This window comes from Myotis daubentonii, chromosome 1 (genome assembly GCF_963259705.1).
Source record: "Myotis daubentonii chromosome 1, mMyoDau2.1, whole genome shotgun sequence".
Lineage (NCBI taxonomy): Eukaryota > Metazoa > Chordata > Mammalia > Chiroptera > Vespertilionidae > Myotis > Myotis daubentonii.
This window is the reverse complement of record NC_081840.1, coordinates 70,106,275-70,123,215: the sequence shown is the minus strand read 5'-3', so window position 1 is coordinate 70,123,215 and position 16,941 is coordinate 70,106,275. Positions and strand designations below refer to the sequence as shown.

The window sequence follows — 16,941 nt, the reverse complement described above, 5'->3', positions numbered from 1 at the left end:
TCAGCCATGTCTCTCTGAGTTGGTGGACAGGGCTGAGAGGTAGAACTTTCCCGGAGCAGATCCCAGAGGCTTAGAGAACAGGCTGTAGTCCCACACTAGGAAGAAGAAACTAACTGATAAAATAAATCTTTAATATTACTAATATTCATTTCAAATCCCATGATTTCCCTCTTGATAGTGTATAGATCAATCACTTAAACCTATCCCTCTGCTCGCTGCCCACTCCCCTCTAATTTCTCACGTAATAAAAGAATTTCTCTAAAGACACTTGCCTGTATTCTGTCAGGAAAAAGGTTCTGGGAATTCTCCCCTCTGACTTAACCCATCATTAGCATTGTAGTGACATGAGTAAACCTGACATGTTTAGAGATGCAAAAGAAAACAACAGCATCTCTCCACTTAAATTACAGCTATCAACATAAAAATTAAAATATTTTTCTTTCATTAGTCATATTATCAGAGCCAGTCAATTTTAAGGCATTTGTCGTGAACTGTTGGTAAATGCAGTTGTATATTCTTCCCTAAACTTAACTGGTCCAAAAACTAAAATGTTGCTCCTTATGAACATGGATTAGGTATAACAATACAACCGTACTTCAGGCAAATAGAGTTTAGCTCAGAGAATGTACTTCAAACAAATATATTTCCTGGTCTAAACTCAGTATAAAGATATGTAATATCTTTATATGTAAACATAAAGATACTTTTTATTTGTCTGCACTGGGTCTAAAGACTTGACCTAAAATGACGTAAAGTAGATAATATGGATATCACCTATTATTCAGAAATACTACAGACTAGGAAAACCATGAGTTTTCAAGTTGAAACTTTTTTTTAAAAGAATTTGTTTCTTGACATGTTTATTTTAAACATGATAAATCTGAATGTCTGGGAAACTTAACATGAACTGCAGCTGGAAAATAGAACTCTATTCTTTTCACCATCATAGTTTTGTCTCCCCAATATTCCAAAGAACATTCTAATAGCTGATTCCTACTTATAACAATTACTCTTATGTTATGAGTATAAAATAAAATACATTATTATATTGAAGATAAAAGTATTCATTATCAATTTATTAAAAAAATAGTAGCTAATGTTGCAAACCGTATTTTTCTATTTAATTTTAAACTTCCTTTTATCATTATGCCCATCTTGCAGGTATCAATAATAAATTAAAAATTCAGAATCTTTACTGAATGTAACATGGAAGATAAGACATTCTTTTAATGCATCTACGTTGTATCAGATTACTTATATAAAATTATGGAATGTGAAATCAGCATGACAACAGCCCGATTTACTAAGTAATAATATATAAAGGTCATTCTTAAAAGTCTTCCCAAAAGACTTGCTTTTAAGATATTTATAACAATTACTTTTATTCATTTCTATTTTCAAAAATTGTAGTAAGAAAACTGAAAGCTATTCTGGTACCTAATAGTTTGCTCCTGATGCTTCTCTGTCTGCTTTCCAACGCATAGAATTACATATTCTTTTCTCTCTTTCACTCTCTCCTTGCCCGCTCCTTTCTTAAACATACACACACACACACACACACACACACACACACACACAGAGCTTGATACCACTTAATAAGGATAGAGGTATATGTGTTTTGGGGGTGTCAAACAGCTGTCACAAACTGTCACCTCCATAAGAGAAACCTTGGCACACAACAAATTAAACTACACTTCTTTTTAGCTGTCATTATTCATAGCCAATAAGTTGAAATGCTCTCAGCATTTCATGTGCAAATAAAACCACGAGGAAGCACAGTAGATCAGAACAGTGGGCCAACAGATAAAACAGAGAAAACAACACATTCGGTCCTTCTGAAGTGGCTCATCATCACCCCTGCACCAGCGTGCACCAAATGAGATCCAGCCTGGGGCAGTGTATTAAATATGCATATCAAAGCAAATGAAAAAATAAACCTGGAGATTCAAATTGGGCACATTAACATGCTGAAAATGTCCCACTAGAACTACTTTTCAGGTAGTGCTTCTGTGGCATTTTCCCTTTTTCTGTGGCTGGGGGGTGGAGGGAGGTCCTGCCTGCAGTAGAGGCTGCAGCATGAGAATTCGCTTTGTAGGGGGAGGCCTGGAAATGAATGCAATCAATACACCTCTGGTACGAAAGTGTCAGAAATGGTGAAAACCCTCCAAGGTTTTCTCTCACCTCCTGCATAATATTCAAGTCTGTGGCAACCTCACCATTCCCCACTCAGTGCGCTGGTGGGACAAATTATTGCTTCCTTTCAAAACAAATAGCAGGGGGCTAAAGTAAGAATGTTATAGTTCAGATCTCTAGGAAATAAAAGGCTTTAAATTCTGATGCCCAATGAGGTGGCAAGCCCTCATGGGTTCAAAATAAATCAGTTGTCATATCTACTTGATTAGGGGCCTGACAGAGGAGCAACACATGTTACAGTTGATTCTTTTACCCAAAGACGGTGATTGTTAAGTTATGAAAGCATTGGCCTTTTATAGGTACAACTTCCTTCTGGAGTGGAATTGAAATATTGCAATAGTTCCATAAACTGGCCTTGTCTATCAGCCAATACTCTATATAAACAGTCTAGCTCATCTTATCTCTTTCATGTAAACATCAGCATGTTCTAGATCTATACATCCGCTTGAAAAACAGTTGCCATGAAACTGTTCTAGAAAACCAAGTAGTCGAGACTCCTAGAAACAACACGAGAAGAGCTCTTTAGCTGCGGACAGCTGTGAACCTCTCATTCTACAAACCAGGTAACTAGGTTCCTTCCCATTCTCCCAATAGTGTAAAATGCATATGAGTTTAGAAAGAGAAAGCCGTGCAAAAATGAAACTAAATAAATAAATAACAACAACAACAAATGTTTCCAAGGTAGTGTCACGCCTCATGAACCACAACCACCCATCTCAGGGCTACACATCAGCAAATAAACTGACATAGCTGCTGCTGCACCCGCTTAATTTCAGTTAATAAACTCAATACACAAAAGAGCTCCCGAAGTTTTCCCCCATCGTGACAGGAAAAGCCAAGAGTGCAGATAGTCATAGGAGCTTTCAACAACGTAGCATTTATACTGTCTCAGAACTAGGTAGCTGGGCCTGAGGTTTTCTTTTCTTTTCCTGTTCAAACTTTGGTCCTTAGGCAGTCTTTCCATACAACACAAAGGCTGAAAATTAAAATCTGTAACCACATATTTTCAAAACTTTTGGTGGTGGGATAGAGGGATGGGACACCACACAGAATGTTCATTCTTAAGGCATCTCAATTCACTCCTCTTGACACCCCGGAAGGGGGGGTGGTGGTGGTGGTGGTGTCTTCAAGCCTCAATGCCTGTTTAACTCCACAGAGCGTTAAATTAATATTTCAGCCACCGAGTTATTAGTCTATAGCCTATATCATTTAGGTTGTGATTCAACTGAATGCAATCTATAGACACCCAGGCTTGAGTTTCTATAAATAAACTGCTGTTCACACCCACTCTTTAACCTCGCCACTCTTGCCTTTCCTACCAGCTGCAATCCTTTTTCTTTGCTTCTTTTTCAAATGTTCAGTCTCACTACATATGCTTTTTCCATATATATATATATAAATAAAAGCATCAGACTTACTAGATCAGTTCCAAAATGGGATTAAAAACAGAGAGAATAGAAAGAAATCTCCCTTCCGGGCCTGACATCCACAGTAGCTCCTGACTACACTCTCCATCCTCATTCACCAACTGTTAAAGTGTTAAAATTCAACCACTAACCTAGGGTTACTCAATCACAATTCCCTTCAGCTTTTCCGAAATACATTGTTAATAACTGTTTCATCAAGGTTACTGTCTTTTATTATGAAGATGCTTCAGGCATTTGGCAATAAGTCCATATTCTGACAATAAGTTTCTATAGAGCAAAAGCTCTGAGAATTGTAAAGTGTTTACTCCTTTTATTTCTAATGCAATGCAAGAGTGCCAATAATTCTCAGAATTGTCATCTTGGGAGAGACTTCTAAATCAGCCCCTCTCCCCATCTCTCTGTTTTTCTTCCTTCCTCTCTCCCTGATCCTGACCAGCTAGCTGTCTTGCCTCTCTCTCTCCCTGCTGTACTGATTGCACAGAGTTCAGAAAGCAGAAAAGACAGCAGTCACCATATCAAACAGACAATTTGCTAACATTCAAGTCACCAAATCCGGGAAACTTTACACATTAAAAGCACAAATCACTCTATCAACTCCCTGTCTTGCTTTTTTTTCTCCTTAAAATAAATAAGGAGGGGACCCAAGAAAGGGGAAAGGGAGAGGAGAGGATGGCAAAAGTACTAAGGAAGGGAGAAGACTCCCAAAGAGACCAAATCATTTAAAAAGAAAGCTAAGTCAGTGGAGCTAGATGTTACAAGTTTAAAAAAAGAAATGCTTTGCCTAGTGGCCTTAAAAGAATGCTAGAGGCTCACAGACTTACATGGTCAGCGAGATTTGTGGAGGAGCCTGAAAGTTCTTCGTGATCTGACTTGGAGCTGCCGTCTCTTTCATCAATGACGAGGTCGATGGGCATTTTCCCCTTCAAACAGCTAATGTACCGGTGGCAGAAGTTATCGCACAGTTCGTGGACCTAGAAGGAGGGTCATGGTGGAGGGTTCAGCTCGGGCCGTTGTTGTTATTGTTTTGTTTCATTTTTAAAGGGGGGAAAATATCATGTTGCAGGGTTCCATTTGGAAAGAGCAACTCTGTGATGTCTTCCAAACTAAGTCTAATTAATGGATATAATAGTTGAAGTCGAGGAAACAATAGAGTAATTGTTGCAGCAGATATTATTCTCCAGACACTTCCCTGAGCAACAAGTTATAATGGAGAGAGAAGAAAGGGGACTGGAAATAACTGGGTTCAGACTGGGAGTCCAGGGAGGAAGGACGGACTTGATGATAACATCAAAATGTAAGGACGCTGGAACTGGGAACAGCATTAGCATTTGCGATTCAATAAGCTAGGAGGGTTGCATGTTTCCAAGGGAAAGTGATTGAGCTGCAGAGCAATGTAAAGGCATCCCAGAAAGGATGATTCCCTCTGCCTGCACCTAATGCACGCTCAGGGCCCAGGGTGAGCTGAGCTAATAGAGACACAAGCAGGCTGAATGTCCGGTAACACACAAATGGCTTGCTGCATTTAAAATAATACTGACTGCCTGGGGAAAAGGAGAGGTGGGGGAGGCTGTCCTAATTCACCCATCCTCGGAGCCCCTGGGTTGAGTGGCAATTAGAAGGACTTGGTAACATGTTGCTCAAAATCTCCAGGTGCTCAATCCCTCCGACTGGAGGTTTGTTACAAAACATCCCAGCTCAGCTAGGAGAGGGCAGTCTACATCAGAGCGGGGAGTGTCATTTCCTGCTTACCTTTTCCAACTCCAAAAGGTGAAACCTTAGTACTTGTATTGCCTGTATCATCTGCAAGAAAAGTTTATAGTGCGGAGTTAAGACTCTGTGACTTGGGGTTGGGGGTGCTGAGGGAATTGGGTTGGGGAGAAGAAGCAGGCAAATGGCCAGGCAAAACCCACCCCTGAAGAAACCCTCAGAAAAACCAAGTGACTACTGATCAGCTCTGCCTCGCTGGCCAAGGGGTAGGTAGGCTCTTACTGAACCTGAGCCGAGGCATTGAGTAATTTTGCCCCTGCTGTTCAGTAAGCTATTTGTAAGGACAGCTTTCCTAGGGCCAGGCCTTCTTTCTCCGCCTGAGCCCTCCTTCACCGTCCCCCTCCCTCAACCTAAACCAGGACAAATTTAAAAAAAAAAAAAAAAAAAAAAAAAAGAAGAAGAAGAAGAAGAAAAGGTGGCTTCTCTGTAGAGAGAAAGCTTTTTAGAGTAGCACACCCGTCAAAATCCGTCCTTACTAAAGAAGGAAATACTCCAGATGAATGGTGAGGCAGGCCTTTGAAGGCGGATTTAAGTACTTTTAATATTGAAATCGTGCAAATTAGCAAAAGAATCGCACCTAAAAGTGGCCTGCGCTGGCCTGCCCCTCACTCCCCCACCTCCTCCGCCCGCCCTCCGCCGCGCCTCACTTCCACCGGGGTGAGTTGCCCCGGGCTCCACCGCCTGCCCCCGCACACGGAGGAAACAGCAGGCTTCTCGCTGCCTCACTCCCGGGCCGAGACCCGGGGCTGGTCCCCTGCTCGCGCGCTCGGCGCTGCGTCCCGCTGGCTGCCTCCCCGGACTCGGCTCCCCCGGGCGCCCGTCCCGCCCCTCGCTGCCTGCGCCCGGGCCGGGGCCCTAGCTAGTCCCTGCCTCCCTGCCCCACTGGAGGGCTCTGGAGAAAGTGGGTGCTTCTGGGCAGGGAGAGGGTCCAGGCTGGAGAAAGACAAGGAACACTGACGGAAGCCTTACCAAATTGTCCAGCTCTGGGTTTGAGGAAAAAAGTGGCTTTTCGGCGCGAACCTATAAGAAGCAGGGGAGGTCAGCATGAATGGCCACTCCACGTAAAAGCAAGGGAACAAACCCACCCTGTCACCGACTACTCTGTCGTGTGTGAGTGGGGATGGTGGGGGGACAGAGGCAGAGAAGAGGAAAGGGGCTTTGCTAAAAGGCATGAGGCGAGCCAGTGCCTTGCATTGGTGGGGTCAGCTTCAGCTGGGAAAGACTCAGGCCTGCTGGTTCCGGCCCCATGAAGGGGTCCCTGGGACAGCTGAACCGTGGCCTGGGAACTCCGGACCCCGAGGACTCTCTGATCCTGGGGTCCCAGTGGCTCTCAGCCTCCCGCACCTCGGCGCCCGACGCGGACCGCCCGGAGAGGCGCCCGGCTTCCTTCCCTCCCGGGCACTTTCGGGTCCCTCACAGCCCCTGTCCCCCATTCTTGTTCAAGTAGCTACAGGCGGGGGAAAAGGCCAAGCCACAGATTAGGAGCAGGTCAATTTTAATTCGAGGGTCGAGCCCCTGTATTCCTGGCTGGGGGGGAAAACAAACACCCATATTTATCTCCGCTTCCCATTTGCCTCCAGGCTCAGGGATGGGGAGGAGCGCGGACTGGGCCGGAGGAACAGATCGGGTGTCCCAGCCTTTTCCTCCTCTTTCATGTAAAGCTCGGAGGGAAGGGGAGGGGGGCGATGGGGCCGCCGAAGGGTGAGTGGGTCAAGAAGGTTAGACCTGCTTGGCGAAGACCGCGATGTCCTCGTTGAAGGAGTCGGAGGAGCAGACGTCTCCGCCAGCCACTCCGGGTTCCCGGGGAGTGCAGGTCGCCAGCTCGCACTTCTCAAAGACCAGAGCTAACAGAGGAAACAACGGGTGCCTAACGGGCAGCGCCACGCAGAGACACACACACGGAGACGGGGTGCAGAGGGGAAGGAGCAAGAACTGTAATCAACAAGTTTGGAGGGTTCCGAGTCCTTCTTTAATACACCCAGGCACGCATCACACTTTACCACCCTTCTCCAGCTAGCCGAGCCTGGGCCAGAAACAGAAAGGAAAACCGGCCTGGCTCTTTCCCCGCAGCTCTGGGGGGTCCCCTCGGATCTGCCGAGAGAACCCCTGGCCCCTGGCCCCGCCAAGTCCAAAGAGCCTCAGTGGGAACGTAATGAAACGTCCAAGAGGCTCAGGCAGCCCGGAGCCTGGAGTGGATCCAGACCCACTCACTCCCCACGCTCCAGAGGCCGCCGCGCTCACTCCTGAGACCCAGCCCTGACCTCCCCAGAAAGGAACACGCTGTGAAATTTTTAAAAAATTGCCTGCACCCCGAGTTTCGGCGGGCACTGCAGAGGAGGCCGAAGCCCTCGCCTTCCTGCACACCCGAGGTGCTCTTTCCTAAACCGGCGAGAGGGCTCTCCGAGCCCCTCCACCCCCTGGCCTTTTAAACTTGTTTGCTCTACTTCTAGCAAAACGCCCGGTGCGAGGGCCAAAATAAGAGTCATCTCACACGCCGAAGAGCTCCCACCCGGAGGCACGTCTCTCCAGCAGGCAGAAATAAATGAAGTCGAGCGCTAAAACTTGGTGGTGTGCGTGCGCGTCTGCCCTTTGTGTTCCTCCGGGCGGTGGAGCTACACTTGGGGATGCTTGCGGCCTCTGGCTTCGGGCTCAGTCGCCGCCGACCGCCCGGCTGTCCCCTCCCCTCGGCCTCCCGCAGCCTCCCCCACCTCCCCTCCGCGGGGACAGCCCGAGTGGTCCGCGTTTGGACCGCGCAGCCCCGTCCATCCCTGAGTGCCCTCCGAATAGAAAATAATTTCCAGCCAGCTCCCTCTCTCCCCCCCAAGAGCGGCTCTGTGCGAGCAGCAGTCCCTGCCACCGGCTGCACTTCAAGGTCTGCCCCTTTATTTACAGAGAATTAAGAAGTGGGCGATTAGGACTTCCCGGCCCCCAGAAGCAGCCCTGATCCCAGCTCAAGCTGCGCTTAGTGACTCCCAGGCGCTCGGTAGGAAACACAAGAGGGAAAAAAAAAGTTGCTTGTCCTCGGCAGGAAACTTTCTCCTTCGCCCAGGCCTCTGTGAGGGGGCCTGGGAGGACCGGCTCTCCGTCCTTTGGCCGGGAACCCCGTCCTTGGGGAGAAGGCCCTGGCAAGCTGTTGAAGACTCAGTCATTCCGGGCTGTGGGGTCTGGAGTGACAGGGCCATGGGGGTGGAGGCAGCTGGACCTTCTGGGCACTTGGACTCAAGGGGCACCGCAGGCCCCCGGCACTGTCCTTCCTTAAGGCAAGCGCCCCCCCTTCTCTAAGCAGAAGTAACTCCCCACTTCGTCGTTCACCCCCTCACCCCCCACACAACAAACACACTCAAACTCACACTCACACACAGCACGTCGGGTCGTGGTCGTGGGGGGTGGGGTGGAGGGTTACCCATAGATCGCGTCCTTGTCCCGCTTCAAGGCGTCGTTGACAGCGGATCCCATGCTGGCCGGCATGACATTGGGGTGCGGGGCGTGCGCGCCGTAGTGCTGCGTGGCGTGGAGCGGCGGCCCGTGGTTCAGGTGGTGAACTGGGGGGATCGGCCGCGGCGCGTGAGGGTCTCCGTACATGGAAGCCGGCACCCCTACTCCGTCCATCCCGCCGTAATGGGGCAGCTCATCGTACTGTCAGAGTCCGGCGGAGGGGAGGGGGCGCAGGCGGCGAGCGGGAGCGAGAAAGCCGAGGGGGGACGGCAAAAGGAGCCGGGAGAAGACGGCAAGGAGAGAAGTGGGGAAGGAATAGGGATGTGAGAGGGAGAACGACGAAGGGAAGACGAGAGAGGAGGGGGGAGTCAGGAGGGGGGGGGAGAGAAAGAGAGAGAAAGAGGGAGAAGAAAATAAAAATAAACACACAGTCAGAAAGGAGAAAAGTACCGAGCACGAGTTAAACACACAAAAACCAAACCAGCCGAGAAACAACGGAGCTGAAAGTTGGGGGAATTTTTTTTTCAATTTTAAAATTAAGAAGTCTGAATGAGGAGCAGCGTTTAAAGCAGGAAGAGGGGGGCGGCGAGGCCGGGGACCCGGGGGTGCTCGGAGGTGCCGCCCGGGCCGGAGGCAGCAGAACCGGAGCGAGCCAACCGAGGGAGAAGTGGAGTTCGTGTGCGGAGGCAGCCCCGGATCCCACCCCTCGCCCCCCTTCGCCTCCTCCAGAGGATCCAATAAATCAAAAGGCGAAATGAAACAAAATAAAGGGGAGAAAAACGCGAATCGTCAGGACGAGAGCGCCGAGGACCAGGGAAGACTGGGGCCAGTGCCTCCCCGGGGGCAAGGAGCGGAGGGTGGGGGTGGGGGGAATAACGTGAAAGTTACCAGAAACATTATTTAGCAGCTGATTCCCCGCGTCCTTGTCAATTTCAGAGACAAAACAAGCAGCCCCGGCTAGTCTGGGCGGCGGCGCAGCGGCTGCAGCAGCGCGGCCCCGGCGGCGGCCCCGGCGGCGGCGGCTCCTACGCGGCCGGTGCCCGCCCCGAGCCGCGGGAGCAGCGGCGGCGGCGGCGGAGCGCGGCAGCGGCGGCGGCGGCGGCGGCGGGAGAACCGGGGGACCGCGCTGCTCGGGGGAAAGCTGGAGCGAGGCGAAGCGTGTAACAATTGCACGCGCACACACACACCACTCACACGCACTCGCCGCCCGCCCGCTCGCACGGCGCTAGAACTCGCGCGCCCAGACACGCACACACGCACGCACACACACTCGCACACACGCAAAGGCACGGGGAGGAAAGAAGCCGAGGAATAATTGTGCTGCTATTTTCTAAAATCCTGGCCGCCATCATCAAGCAGCGAGCAGCGAGCAGCAGCAGCAGCGTTGAAGGGAGAGAAGCATCGGGACAGGCCCCTCTTAGGAGAGGATTTATATCTAGGTAAGTGTTGGAGATTTAAACCTACCCTTTGCGCCATCAGTCTGCGCTCCAATAAACTCCTGGATGTGTCGTATATTTAATATCCCAGTCCGGATAAGAAAGTGATCTAGGCTGAAGATTCCTTTTTTTTTTTTTTGTCCAAACCAAGGAGACTTCTCCCAATTCTCCAATATGTTATTTTTTTTAGGGAAGAAAAAAAAAAAAAAGCCCAGGCAAGACAACGAAGTTTTTTTTTTTTTGCTGTGATATTTCTTCTTTTTCTCTTTTTTCCTCTTCTTTCTCCTCCTCCTGATCTTCCTCCTCCACCTCCTCCTCCTCCTCCCCCCTCCCCTCCTCCTCCTCTTCAGTCCTCCTTTCCCCCTCTTTCTCTTCTCTGCCCCTCAGTTGGGAAAAAAAAAAAAAAGAAAAAGAAAAGAAAAGAAAAAGAAGAAAAAAAAATTGTCAAGCCCCCGAACTGAAGGCTACGAGCGGCCCGTCAGCAACCCACATGTAACCGAACTGTCGTGTTTCATGGCTTTTTGCCACTCCAGCTGTCAATCAAAGCCCGGAATGTCAAGGTAGTGAATGAATGATGGTTGATGATGATGAAGAGGAGGAATCTTTCAGACCCGTTTTTTTTTCTTCCAGTAAAACTCCGCGAGGGGTTTCTGCTTCTTGAATTTTTCCTCCCCCCTCCCCCCTCCTTTAGCTTTGCCCCCGTGGTATCTATTATATGATCCTCTCTCTGTAAAGTATCGGTCAAAGAAAGCGGGGGGTGGGGGGGAATCAAGAAAAAAAAAAGAATAGTTTGCAAAAATTGGACTTCCTCCCCCTCTTTCCTGGTAGGTATTTTGTCTCTCCCTCCCTCTCTCGCTCGTTCTCACTCGCGCTCGCTCTCTCGCGCTCGCTCTCTCTCGCTCTCTTTCTCTCTGGGAGATGAGTGAGTGTCAGTAGGTGTTGGCAGGTTGGCTGCTGCCTGGCTTATAGAAGAGCCTCAGTTTGGCGGCGCGGGTCGGCGGCGGGAGAACGAAATGACGGAACCCGGAAGTCGTGGTGGCCATAGCCCTTCGTTCGGCGGAGACACATCCCGGGAGTGGGGAGCGGGAGCGAGGAGGAGCGCGCCGCGCGGAGACTCTGATATGCAGCGAGTGCGATCGGACTGCCCCGACTGGGGGGGCAGGGGAGGCGGAGAGCGGGAGGGGGAGGGGAGGCAGGAGCCCAGCAAACCCGAGCAAATCAGCAAGCCAGCTCTTCCACGGGGACGGCGGGGGGTGGGAAGGGGGGAGGAGAGGGAGGGGAGAGAAATGAGAGAGAGAATGAGAGAGAGAGAGAGAGAGAGAGAGAGAGAGAGAGAGAGAGAGAGAGAGAGAGAGAGTTTGTGCACGCGCGCGCGTGAGCGAGGAGAGAGGGAGAGGGAGAGAGAATGAAGAGGACAGGGAGAGCACAGAGAGGAAAACTGCAGAAAACCACAGGGAAAGTACGGTACAGCCTCAGATCTTTTAATATTTTAAAAAAGAAACTTACTTCTAGTTTATTTCCCCATCACTCCGGGCTCCTGCCTAACGGGGTCGTGTTGGGAACGTTTGGCATGGCGCGCTTGCTTTTGTTCCTTTTAATTCCGCGGGCCCCTACTCTTCTGCAAGCCGATTACAGCGCCCCAAGGCTTTCTGCTAACATCCAGGGGCAGCAGGCTCAGCAGACGGTACCACCGCAGGACTTGAGGCTTTTCTCTTTTCTTTTCTTTTCTTTTCTTTTCTTTTCTTTTCTTTTCTTTTCTTTTCTTTTCTTTTCTTCTTTTCTTTTCTTTTCTTTCTTCCTTTTTTTTTCAAGTGGTACTTTCTTCCCGGTGCAGATCCAGGACCCTTGTCAGAACTCATTTTTTTTTTCTCCAGGACAAGAAGAAACCAGCTTAACTCAGAGAGCACTCCCTCCAAGCGTTGCGGATAAGGGCCACCCTGGAGAACCTGTGGGGGCCGCTGCGGACTTGGGTGGGAGGAAATGGGGAGGGAGTCGTTTGGGTATTTCATGTCTGATTTCGCCACGGAGTGTGTGTGTGTGTGTGTGTGTGTGTGTGTGTGTGTGTGCGCGCGCGCGCGCGCGCCTCAGTACTGGGTCGCACTTAGAGCTGGGAAGGGAGAAAGGGACCGAGAGGATGTCATGGGAAGAGGATTGGCCGGTACTCCCCGCCCAGCTTTGTTGTGGTCACCCCCGGCGCAGAGGCTTCCGCGCGGTCACGCCGACTAATGGCTGTGTTAATTACCCGGGGCAGTTTCGGGGGATCGGGAAGATAGGGTCGACTCGGAACGAACTTTTCTAAAATGGAAAAGGAGGAGAGGGCCGGAGAGGCAAAGTACCTATCCCACACCATTTGTGTAGAAAGTAGTTCTGGCCGGCGTCTCGCCCAATCGCCGGCCCCGGCTGCACCTAGCCTCACCTCCGCGCCGCGGCTTTCCCGGCGGCCGCGCGTCAATCACGCGGAGCCCGAGCTGGGGGCGGAGCCACGGGCACCCGGCGCGCGCAGCGCCGCGGACCCCGCCGCCCCCCGGGCTCCCCGCAGCCCAGCAGCCCGGCCTTGCGCTGGGAGCGCGCCCTCTTCCCAACTCCTCGCTCTCGCCTGCGTTTTAGGCTCCCCCGCCCAGAGAATCGAAAACGGACTCTTCCTCAAAGCCGCCTCCCTCCAACTTTGAACCCTTTCTGGGGAGTAGAAAGTAGTATATCCGCCGTGCGACTTTGACCTGACTTCCCGAGGAATGGGGGGGGCGGGGGGCGCAGTGAGAATAAAGTGTGTGTGTGTGTGTGTGTGTGTGTGTGTGTGTGTGTGAGAGAGAGAGAGAGAGAATGAATATGAATGAGAGAAGGGCGGGTGGGCTTCTTTTTTTTTTTTTTTGGCCCCCTTTCCGTCTTCTCTGCTTCACTTTAAGCTTCTTTCGTGCTTAGATCGCAGCCTGCAGACTCCCAAGTGGAGTCGGAGAAATTTGGCCCCGTTTTAATGGGGCTGGGGAATGAGCTCGGTAGGTCAATAAAGCCCTCCAAAAATGATGAATGATTGAGCACCTGTGATGATGATAGTGATTACCAGAGCAATTAAACAGTTTGATTAAATGAGCCATCATAACAATGATGTCTGCTGGAAATCGGCCCTCACATATAAAGATAGTGCGGCAGGCCTGGCAGAGCGAGGGTAGTGCGACGCCAGGGACCGGGGCTTCGGACGCTGAGTATTCGCCAGGGTGGCCTGGGAAGGGACGGCCGGGCGCGCGGAGCTTGGGGAAGGAGAAGTTAGCCCAGGTTTTCAGCCGCACTCACGCCGCGCGTCCAGCCTGCAAGAGCCTACGGGTATGAAACCTGCAGGCTGGGAAAGGGTTCTTACCCTCCACCTCCTCATTTGTTTTTTTCCCCTAGAAGAAACTCCAAGATTATAAATGCATCCTTCTTATCTCCTCGACATATAAGAAAAGGTGAGTAACAAAGAAAAGAAGACGCAAAAGAAAAGAAAAAGTTGGCTCCCAGAATTTTATTTCAAGGGACAGTTAGGCGAATCCAGCTTAGCCGGGGCGGGAAGGATGAGAGCGGAAAAAGCCACGCTGGTCTCGCCGCTGAAGGTTTTGACTTTGCAGAGTGGTCTTCATATTGGATCCAAGTTTCCCGTGCAGCGCCGCTCTCAGAGGAGTTTATTCCCGGTTTTCCAATTTTTACTCTTCTAATTTTTTAAATCTTGCATATTTATTGTCGCCAATGGGATTGTTGTTGTTTTAAATATCTGTATAGTAAGTGCCAATTCTTTTTTTAAAAAGGAAACTCAATTTCCTTGATACATGCTCCTTTAAAGATCAACTTCGAACTGAACCTCTGCCATCTCAGAATTTAAAGATTCAACGTTGTTACCTTCTGCTGCTTTTACCACCGCATTTTTTTCTCGTAGTGAAACTGTGGAGTTAGCATCCCTACAGCTTCGATTTAGAAAAACTGCACTGGTATTTTCTTTCAAACCTGTTTCTTGTGAGGCACTGCATCCGAGTAAAAACAATTCAGACCAATAGACGATTTCCATATTTTCAAACAGTTGTTAAAATAATAATGGGTTGATTGCTCCCATCATAATCTTGGGTTTTACAAAAGAAAAAAAGTTTAAAATCTATTTTCATCTTTTGGGCGATGCAGAAGCCTTTTTAACCTGCGAACATACACTCCCCCCCCCCCCATTCTGTAACTTCTTTCCCATTTTATTGAATACATACATTAAAGCAAACAACAGGGACAATTTAGTTTGATGTAGGAGGGAGAGAGAAAAGGGATATTTTAAGATACTGTTTGTTAAAGAGAAAAAAAACCCTTTAATTCCAAAGACTTTAGTTAAGAAGTGTGAGAGTGTTAAAAGTAACACCCTACTAGAGGGAAATCTGAGGCATTTAAAAATCCCCCATTTCTTAAGGTGAGAACTCAGAATTTCTTGCAATTTAAAGAAATTTCACTTACCTAGTTGCATGTCATTTATGAAACTTAGTTTAAAACAGCATCACAGTTCAGTGGATTACACACAAGATCAAGTTGGAGGTGATTCAGGGTGTAGGTTCTTGCTCAATCTCATTCATTCAAAGGACTATTACTTTTAATCACCAACTTACTGATGTTTTGTAAAACATTTAAAAGAACTTCTCGGTTTCCCCCCTCCAATAGAAGCGATTGGAAAGCAGCAGGGTCATAAGACCTTGCTGATGCTCCATCCTCAGCCTCAGAACCATCAGGCAGGCTGCACTGCTCATCTCTCCAACATTTGGGGCAAAGGAAAAGTGGGTAGATAGGGTAGGCCTCGGAGACAGGCTCGAGATATGAGGGTCGCTGGAGGTGGCACACACCTCCGTCAACAGTCAGCTCCTTTTGCCCAGGCTGGAAATGGTTTTAACAGGCGGTAAAATTTCATCTTGCGGTGTCAAATTGGGGTCATTTTGGGGTTAGAGTTCTCAGTGTCCGAGAGGAGCTGTCCAGCTGCGTGGGGACTCATTAACTGCAAAAGATCTGTTTCAGTAAAAACAATTCAAAGACAATCAGAAGGCTAAAGACCCTCTACAAATCGCATTTTACAAGTGCCCCAGAACAAATATGGATGCTGAAACCTATTTCTTCAGAATCCCAAATAAGGCTACTTAGCTCTGGAGTGGGGGGTAGGGGCATTGCATAAAAAAAGAGGTGAAAGGGAGGGGACCAGATCGGGTAGGGATAAGTGGGAGGGGGAATGGGCCTCTCAAATTTAAGAGTCTGTTTTTAATCACCTCTTTCTTATTGAAGCATCCCCAGGACTTTTGAGAATTGCTTCTTTTCTATTTTTTTTTTTTGTCTCAGTGTGGAATGCTATTACAGATAACAGTCAAGATTTTAAAAGAATAATTGAATCCCGCTATAGTTACTTAATTTCAAGGGCATTAGCTTTATGGGGGGAATATTTAATTTGAAATGAGTTTCATGAAGCTAGACTATTTTTAGATGAAGTTGTCCGCTCTCCTTAAGGAGCCCCTGTGTCTGTTTCTTTTCACCTTTTATTTTTTTTCTAGAAAGTTATAGTTCCTCAGCACAGATAACTCCGAATTCCTCGGAACAGTGAGGTCCGCAGTGTTGGTTTTGATCTATGTATTAAAATTGCTGGATTTAAATCCTTTTTTTTTTATCTTCTTACAATAGTTAGAACAATTGATGCCATGCTAGAGGACCAAATAAATCCATCCTTAATCTTATTTGTAACTTTAGTTAATGTTTTGAATTGAGGTATTTTGGATTAAGCAGATTGGGGGAGAGTATATAAGGTTACTTTTTTATTTGTGGAGGTTTTGTTTGCTGGTTTGGAAGAAAGATATTCATTATTACTTTGATTCAAAAAAATGTCTTCAGGTAAAAAGCAAGTGTAATTTAAAATGAGAAGCTAGATGAGTGAGATGCCAGGGGTTTTAGAATAAAACCAAATCAATACTTTAAAGTATTATTTGAAAGACGCTTTCTTGCTTGCATTACTGACCTGAGCAAGTAAAAAAGATCAAAATATTTTATTCTTCCTCTAGCTCTCTTAAGACTCCACCTCTGTCATTACGTCTTCTCTCTTCATCTGCTTCACTGTCCTTTGGGTTCTGAGTGCAACAGTGAATTTTTGTTGTCAAGTTCTTTTCTCCAAGTTTCCCAGAGTATTTATACATTGTTATAAGGAGTTTGATTGCAGCCCTGCATAAATAGCGCTGCGCCCAGCATTGCTGGGACAAAGGCAGCGGGACTCTCTCCTGCTCCAGACTTGCTGGCTGACAGTTGGAATTTTTGATATATATATTATTTGGCTTTTCCAATAACGTGTTTGCCTCTCCCTCCCCACCCCCTTGCAGCCTTCTCTTTAAAAACATCTCTAGAACCTTCAGTTCACCCTTGTGAACTGTTTTTGACCTTTCCTGCAGTATAACCAGACCCTCAGGAAGCTGTACTAGGAAGAATTCCACTTCCTTACCTGTTAACTTTGCTCGCTCTCTTCCTAATTCGTATTAAGGGAGGGAAGGGAACCTTTGTTTTATTTGTTACTTGGCTGTCCCTTTCGCTCACTTAGGGTTTCTACCATATACCCCCCCATTCCCCATTCCTAATTAATGACAGTAGAGCACCCCACAATTATCTTCCTAAATAAGACGAGTGGAATCATTGCACTTTCTTTCCTTTTACTCTCTCGTATT

General features: G+C 48.3%; 1 protein-coding gene and 1 long non-coding RNA gene across 9 annotated transcripts in view; one reads left to right on the top strand and one right to left on the bottom strand.

Annotated features, from left to right (window-relative positions):
- MEIS2 (Meis homeobox 2) overlaps window positions 1-12,008 on the bottom strand; it is a 205,442-nt gene extending 193,434 nt beyond the window's left edge. For 4 of the 8 annotated variants that reach the window (XM_059705224.1, XM_059705207.1, XM_059705260.1 and 1 more), the window contains exons 1-6: window positions 10,287-10,492; window positions 8,791-9,023; window positions 7,113-7,254; window positions 6,357-6,407; window positions 5,370-5,420; window positions 4,442-4,591 (exon numbers count right to left, since the gene is read on the bottom strand). In XM_059705224.1, coding sequence (XP_059561207.1) covers window positions 4,442-4,591; window positions 5,370-5,420; window positions 6,357-6,407; window positions 7,113-7,254; window positions 8,791-9,023; window positions 10,287-10,298 — 639 coding nt within the window. In that variant the 5' untranslated portion in view covers window positions 10,299-10,492. Of the gene's footprint in view, window positions 1-4,441; window positions 4,592-5,369; window positions 5,421-6,356; window positions 6,408-7,112; window positions 7,255-8,790; window positions 9,024-9,710; window positions 10,261-10,286; window positions 10,493-11,764 lie in introns of those variants that run through there. The other 4 variants (XM_059705216.1, XM_059705253.1, XM_059705233.1 and 1 more) reach the window with 3 other exon arrangements.
- LOC132239232 (uncharacterized) lies at window positions 10,536-14,552 on the top strand. The gene is made up of 2 exons (XR_009454004.1): window positions 10,536-10,818; window positions 13,643-14,552. It is a non-coding gene; the product is annotated as an uncharacterized LOC132239232 (long non-coding RNA).
- The last annotated feature ends 2,389 nt before the right edge of the window (window positions 14,553-16,941 follow it).